This window comes from Eretmochelys imbricata, chromosome 11, assembly GCF_965152235.1.
Source record: "Eretmochelys imbricata isolate rEreImb1 chromosome 11, rEreImb1.hap1, whole genome shotgun sequence".
Lineage (NCBI taxonomy): Eukaryota > Metazoa > Chordata > Testudines > Cheloniidae > Eretmochelys > Eretmochelys imbricata.
In genome coordinates this window covers 14,286,054-14,293,506 of record NC_135582.1, presented here as the reverse complement: position 1 = coordinate 14,293,506, position 7,453 = coordinate 14,286,054, and the positions used below count along the sequence as shown (strand labels likewise).

Genomic DNA, 7,453 nt, shown 5'->3' with positions numbered 1-7,453 from the left:
CACAACTCCTCTGTGAAAATTCAATATGGGACGACACTGATCTCAAGGAGCTGTCAGACAAATTCCTTTTCAACACGTTCTGGAGCCCTAAACATCCAGAAGGCTGCATGACATTTTCCTGAAGGTGCAGCTGATGTGTTATGATGAGGTGGGTTTTATGTCCTGTAAAAAAGCAAAAGAAACGCAAGGGGGGGGGGGGGAGCAGAGGACGACGACGACTGAGGCATGATTTAGATTTAAAAAAAAAACAACACACCTTCCTTTTTGAGTAAGACAGTAGTGTGCTTGGCAATTTCATGGCAGAGTCACCGGGACACACAATTACCACTGACTTCACACATTAACCAGTGGCCACAAAGCAACCAGCCAAATTAAACAGTAGCTCCGATTTCTAAAGGGTTCAGTTGGGAACTAAAAATTGATTCGCACTTTCTGTAAGGGTGGTTAGCCAATCGCTATCCCTAATCAATTAAAAAAAACCACACAAATCATCAAGCTGTGACTATATATATAAATAAGAACAGCCAGTCTGTATCCTGAACACAGTCTACACTTTATTTCAGACTACAGATTTCTGAACATAATAAAATCTTTGGCTTGTAGCGGCGGGTTCAGGCTCGCAGTCAGTGGATCCAATTCTTCGGGGGGGGAGAGACGGAAATTCACACGAAAAATAAAAGAAAAATTCGGGAGTCAGACATTTACTTGAAAACAAGAGGCAAGGACATCAGAAAAAGAAAACAAACAAAAAAACAAACAAAAGAGAGACAGAGAGGAAGAGAAACTGTCCAGCAAATAGAGATCGCTACACATATTTCTTACCTGAAATTAAATATATACAAGGTCATATGATGTTTGGCTATATAGAGATAATTTTTGTAAGTGTTCGGGTTTTTTTTTTTAATTGGAGTCCTTATACTATGGATAGACAATAGATTTGATTTTAAATAGCACCTGTCCAAAGTCCCCTTCAGTATGTCACTTTTCACTGTTAAGTCCTTTTTATTTCATTTTCCTTTCCTGGCAATAATAATAATAATAATAATTAATAATAATCAATGCGGACTGGGGCGGGGGTTGCTGACTACTCGCTCTCCTCTTTGTCCTGCACCGTGGTCGTGGAATGGTTGTACAGTCCCTGGGCCATGAGATGAAGAGCCAGGCCGTTCTTGATGCCCGTGGCTTTCTTGATTTTGGCCCGCTTGTTCTGGAACCAGATCTTGATCTGGGATTCGTTCAGGCTGAGTTCCTGGGCCAGGGTCTGCCGCCTCTGCTCCGTGATGTAGCGGTTGGCCTGGAACTCCGCCTTGAGTCTCTGCAGCTGCTCGGCAGTGAAGGCTGTTCGAGGCCGCTTGTCCTCCTTCTCGTTCTTCTTCTTCTTCAGTTTCCGGGTCCGCGGACCTAGGGACAGAGACCGACAGAAACAGGGGGGCGGGATGGAGGAGAAGAGAGAAAAAAGGGGGGATAGCTGTTTGAAATGCATCCTCGGATGTGAAATGTGCGATCCCTCAGTTCCTCACCCCTGGGCAAAGCTTCCTCCTCACGGGGCGCAGCCCCCCGCTTCCCCAGCATTTGCTTTATTCCCATACCCCTCTGCCTGTCCTTGAGGCAGAGCCTTCTCATTGGGATCAGTTTGCAATAAAAATGGCCGACTTATTCATTTTTCTCCCCCCCCCCCCAAAAAAAAAAAAATAATGGCCGCCAAAAGCAGGCCATCAAATTGCTTTCTATAGTGGGTGATGAGGGGGTTATTTGGGGGGAAGGTGTTTCTTCCCCTCTCACCTACCCACAGTGTAATTCACGTTTATGTTCAGAATAAAGGCTAAGTTGGGGGAAAACCTGGCAAGTTAAAACCAGCAGTGGCTTGAGGGTTTTAACAGTTAATTCTCATTATAGAGGGACCCTACTCGGAAAATTCGCTGAGTTGTGGCCCTAGATAAATATACTGAGGGCACAATGAGCTTCGGCACTGATTTAAAAGGACCAAATAATCTACCCAAAATAATAACTAATAGGAGGTGAGCTAATGTATTATCATTAGTCTATTTGTAAGCCTCTTTATTTGTGTTACTCCAAATCTAGTCTCCGTGGTGTAGGTAAGAAAGTCTGTTTTGTTTGAGCAAAACTGGATAACTCAAAACATGTATATCGTAGATCATGACAGGACAAATCTTTGTATTTGCCCCCACCCACACACACACACACACCGCTTCAAATGAAAGGGACGCGGGGATGAAAATATAAACCCCATTGATGTGCCCCCAGCAAACTCCATTCCACTCGTAAGATCTTTTTAAAGCAAGAGGATCATGACAGGCCAGACAGCACAGAAACAGACTGTCTGAAGATTCTCTGTTTTAATTTAAAATTCCGGAATCCGAGAGCTCAAATAAACCCCTGCGAATATTTAGACCGCAAACTTAATGTTTTGCAACCCTCTGTGAAATAATCAGAGATATCTCCTGCCGATCTGCAAACCTGACGGGAGGCGCACCAAACATCACCTTTCCTTTTTCGGTCAACTCTGAACGCCTGATCCTGCGAAAATACCCCATTTGCCCCCATGTCCTCGACTAATCCGTTACAAAAGGAAACGAATTCTATCTCGGGCGTCCTATCGCGCTTCTTTTGGGGGGTAGCTATTGGGGAGGGTTGTACCAGAGCGCGCCCCACTTGCAAAGAGGGTGCAGTCAAGTCAAGACAAGAAGACGCCGTGGCACAAAAGATAGATACACAAACACACACACACACACGCTGCGCTGTCTCTGAACACGCCACCTAAGGGGGGTTCCGTTAACCCAAGGAGTTGGAACAGCAAAGTGTAGTTCATTTGCGGAGCGCGCATCTCCACACCCCTCTGATAAATACATTCAAACTACTCACTGAAGCCGGAGGGATTGCTCCACACACAGCTAGCTTTGGGCTAGCTGGAAGAAAAGTGCCCCTGTAATCTAAACTGGCCCCGCGTTCCTGGAAAATCCCCCACCACCTTGCTCAGTTTTGACGAACACGAATTTTAGACAAGCCCTGCAGAGAAATGGAAATACTTCCCCTGCCGCCTAGTGTGTTAGTATAAACTAATACTAAAAACGATCACAATAAAGAATCGCCACCGTTAACGAACAAGCTCATTCTGGATCGCTCCTGTTTTCAGGGCAGCGTGCGCATTATCGCAGAGTAAATGGTATTTATTCCATCACTCGTCCGAGTGACTGTTCAAATCCATTGGCTTTATAGATGTTAATTTAACAGAAAATCTCCCTCCTCTCCCTTTCCCTCTGTTTCTGAAGAGAAGTGGGGATATTATAATGAATACGGGGAAACGCACATTTGTATCCGCGTGGAATGCGTTTTAAATGGATTGCAGATTGTATATTTCAGTTCTGCCTCTCTCGGCAGGACACTTGGATCATCCGAATGAGTTACTTCTCCTGTTTATAGTCTCATTGGAAACCCTCCCCGTATTAATGGTCAAATCGGGCTTTTCAGGCCTTTCTTTAAAGGTATAAATGGAAACCTCTGAACTTGAAACACCGATAGTATGTGCGGGTGTAAAAATAAAAGGCTCTGGCACCAGAAAAGTATTCCCAAAGGCAAGGTGAATGCTTAGAGCTGATATGTAGTCATCTAGAAACAGATTGATAAAGGGTAAGTCCAAGAGGATGGAAAGCATAAGGCTGGCTTTGCAGGCTGTTGCATTTTGACTTCCAAACAAATCCTGTGAAAGGGTTTTTTTTATGGAGGAATTTAAAACAATTTCTGAAAACCTCAAGGTTTTGATCCAAAGCAGGTCAAGAGCTGGGGAATCCAAATTTTAGGGAGACAGTCTCCCCTCACCCACCCACCCACAGTCCCAGATACCTAGGGGAGGAAGACAGTAGGCTTCCTAGCTGAGAGTAGGCCTAAAGCTCATCTCACAGGGCTGGTTTGTTTGTCTCAGAGATCTCAGGGCACGTTTAGGGAACCCGGGGGAATATATATTAATATATATTAATCCCCGCTTTATCCAGTTTACTAAAGGGGGGGGGGTAATAAATCTCTTATCACATTATCTCCTGGTTGTTCCAGACCCTGCAGAGGCTGCTTTGAAAAAATTGCACCGATCTGATCTCAGCTCCTTTCCCTTTGGAAACTGAAATTTGCCATTGTAATAAAACAGCAATTCTGAAGAGGGGGGCACGATATATACACTTATTCCTAGATAAAGTTATAGATACATTCAGCCCCTGGTCCTCGCTAGCCAGAGCTGCACCACATACCAGTCAGGGGAACACAGGGCCAGAGCCAAGCGCAACAAAGAGAACGGTGCACATTCCCAGCGGAGGTCTCTGGGACTGGGTGCCAGAGAGGAGATTTTGCAAAAGGAAAGTGTAAAATACTTTGCATGTGGCGGCATTGGGAAATGGTAATAAAATCATTGCCCTGCCCAGGGCCGAGAGCTAGGAAGGCAAGAGCCTGACAACTCAATCAATCCGTTTAGTCAATCAAACTGGCTTTTCTGAGTTTCAAGTCGCTGGACGTGTCAATAACAGTGGGAATCTAGATGACTCTGGCTGATAGCAGCAAATTGATCACTTTCCGTGGACGGAGCTAATAAAGGGAAGGAGCACAAGAGAGCGCGAGTTAGCTAGCCACCAGCCGGGCATTTGGGCTAGCTCGCCACTCCTCTGCCTTCCCCGGCCCTGGCCCTTGCTCCCACCAAAGTGGGTTGATTCTTATTCTGTTTTATTATTAAGCTTACTCTCCCCCACCCCCGCCGGTTTGGACGAGGGTTTGCGGACAGAAACGCTGTCTCGTTGGGGAACTTCCTTGCCCGGGACTTCTCCGGAGCAGTCTGATCTACATTCCTCTCCTCTAGCCACAAGCTGGACTGGGAGGTAATTCTGGGAGACCCTTTAAAAGTGACCCGAGTCACCTGATTTGTTCCATGTCAACATAATTAAAATAAGCAAACGGAACGCTAAAGGGACTTGCAAGAAAATAACAAGCAGCAGCAGAAATATCTCCGGTCCCAGAGAATCTGATCTTGTTTTTTCTTTTTCTTTGTTTCAGAATATTTTCTTCCCATCTTTTTTGAGAGGGGGAGGGGGAAATAAATTCCCCAAACAATAGCAGATATTATCCTTAAGAAAAGAAAGCTCCTTGGCCGCTAAAAACTAGAACGAACATAAAACCCCGCTTGTCAATATGCGACCTAGAGGCCTGGTTTTCTTTTGCTCTCGGAGAGGCCCATTTTGCTTTCCCATAACAGAAACATTTTTGCCTGAAAGCATTTCTCTCATCCGCCCCTTCTTTCTGCCTTTCAGAACCGTACCCCACCCCCAACACCCTTTCAAATATATAATACGTTCAACATGTGTCTCTGATCTCCCCCTCCCATTCCCCCCCCCCCCACTCATCAGCACACAATAAAAATAAAAAATCTACTGCCTTGCTTCACAGCTACTGTATCTGTACTCCCAGTCCCAACCGAATCGGAATAAAAAGCCCCCCCCCCCCGGTGAAATATGCCAGATCTCGCCTCCTGCATCAGAATTCGGGAGTTTATGGGGGGGAGGGCGGAAAGTTGGGGCAAGAGGAAAAGATTTCCCCCTGCCCCCCACCCCAAATCATGTAATCCCGAGCGCGGAGGGCTTGGCTGTGTGACCCAAACACCCCCAGGCTCTATAGCATTGCTCTTTTTTTTTTTTAATACAAATAAAAAATAAAAAACCTACAGACGCTAAAGAAGGGAGTGTGGGGGCGGAGGGGGGAGAGAAAAAAGAAAAGCCACGGCGTATTATGTAACAGCTAACCGATGCGATCAGCGAAGTGGTTCTTACCCGAAGACGGTCTGTCTGAATACCTAGTGCAGTAAACCCAGGCAGGCCATACTAGAGGCTGCTGAGAATCGCTCTTTACAACAGGTCCTCCATTATTAGAGCCCATGAGCAGGATGGCGGGGTTGGCGCGCTCCCCATACTTCGCCGGGTTAGTTCCACTCCCTTCGGAGGGTGGCTTGGCGGCCGCTACCGCTGCTGCTGCCGCGGCGGGGTTCGCTTTAGAGGCAGCAGCTGCAGCAGGAGGCGCCGAGGAGGAGCTGTCGGGGTTACAGTTTGAATCCGGGCAAAGGAGAGAGGACGGGTTGGATGGCCTCGTTATCAGTGGGTTGGCGTTTTCTCTACCTGGTGTCTGACCGCGATCTCGGTCTCTGTCCCGGCCGCCGCCGCCGCCACCACCTCCTCCTCCTCCTCCTCCTGCCGCCGCCGCCGCCGCTCCGCCGACGATCAGCAGCGTCTCTTTCTTGCAGCCAAAGTCCGGCCTCAAGATGTTGTCGATGAAAAAGTTGGTGGTGCGATGGGGCTGCGGCGGCGGCTGGTGGTGGTGGGGCATGGGCAGGAGGCAGGGCGCTGCGGGCGAGGAAGGCGCGTGGCTGGGGGAGACGGGGACGCTTTCTCCATCGCTGCTGCCGCTGCCGCTGCCGCTGGTGCTGGTGGTAGCAGAGTCTCGGTGACTTTTACTGTCCGGCTGCTCTTCCATAATCAGCCCCCGCCACGGAGATCGCTGCCTTTCCCTCCCCCCCTCCCCCCGACACGCGCTTTTTATTCCCACCCCAGTGGGTGGTGGGGTGAAAAAAAAACACCCACAAATAAAATCCACTTGTTGGCTTGGATCTGACCTAGAGAGATGGGTTGGTGGTGGGGTTTGTTTGCTTGTTGTTGTTGTTTTGTTTTGTTTTTTTTAAAAGGCAGCTAGATCCAAAAGCACGGAGACACACTGGAGCGAATTGGGTTTTGGATTCGTTTGCAATTACCTGCTATTTCCACCACCACCCAATAAAATAAAAGAACAAAGCAGCTCCCCCCCCCCCACGCCCGCCCCCCCCCCGCCCCGAATCGCCTTTAAAATCTACCCATCTGCCTACAAATACTGTAGGTTTTGGTTTCCCCAAGTGTCATACTCTGCTTTGCCCACAGATCAGGCTTGGCAGAGTCTTCCAGCGCCAGCTTGCACAGCGCCTGGGTATTTTTTTTTTTAATTTTTTTTAAGCAAATCTCTGACAGCTCCGATCTTTGCAACAAACTCTCCCTAAAAAATCGCTCAGCCACACTTTTTTCATTCGAACCGGAAGCACGTGAGGGCTGGCCCGCACGTGGAACGAGCCAATGGGGAGCGGGAGATCTCTCTGAGACCCCTGACGTCCGCCAATCGCATGCCTCGGAACTTTGCGGATAAATAATCCGTGGGGTTGGATAAATCGGAGGGAGTTCAGCGCTCTTCCCTGCGCATCCATCCCAGGCGCTGCTCCCACCCACCCCTGCGTGGGGCTATTTATTTATTTATATTTGCTGGAAGCAAATATAAAATCAACTCCATAAACAACTTGTTCAAGTAATGTAGGATTACGTACGTGTTTAACCCATGCGACAGGCAGGCACTGGAAGTGTTGATGGCAAATACTTCGTAAAAGTGA

At 47.8% G+C, this 7,453-nt stretch overlaps 1 protein-coding gene across 1 annotated transcript; it reads right to left on the bottom strand.

The window, feature by feature from the left end:
• Positions 1 to 1,084: 1,084 nt before the first annotated feature.
• On the bottom strand, positions 1,085 to 6,519 carry EN1 (engrailed homeobox 1). Its single transcript, XM_077830254.1, has 2 exons — positions 5,823 to 6,519; positions 1,085 to 1,401 (listed from the first exon to the last, which is right to left on the bottom strand). Exons 1-2 carry the CDS (start codon positions 6,517 to 6,519, stop codon positions 1,085 to 1,087), a joined length of 1,014 nt encoding a protein of 337 aa, XP_077686380.1.
• Between the last annotated feature and the right edge of the window lie 934 nt (positions 6,520 to 7,453).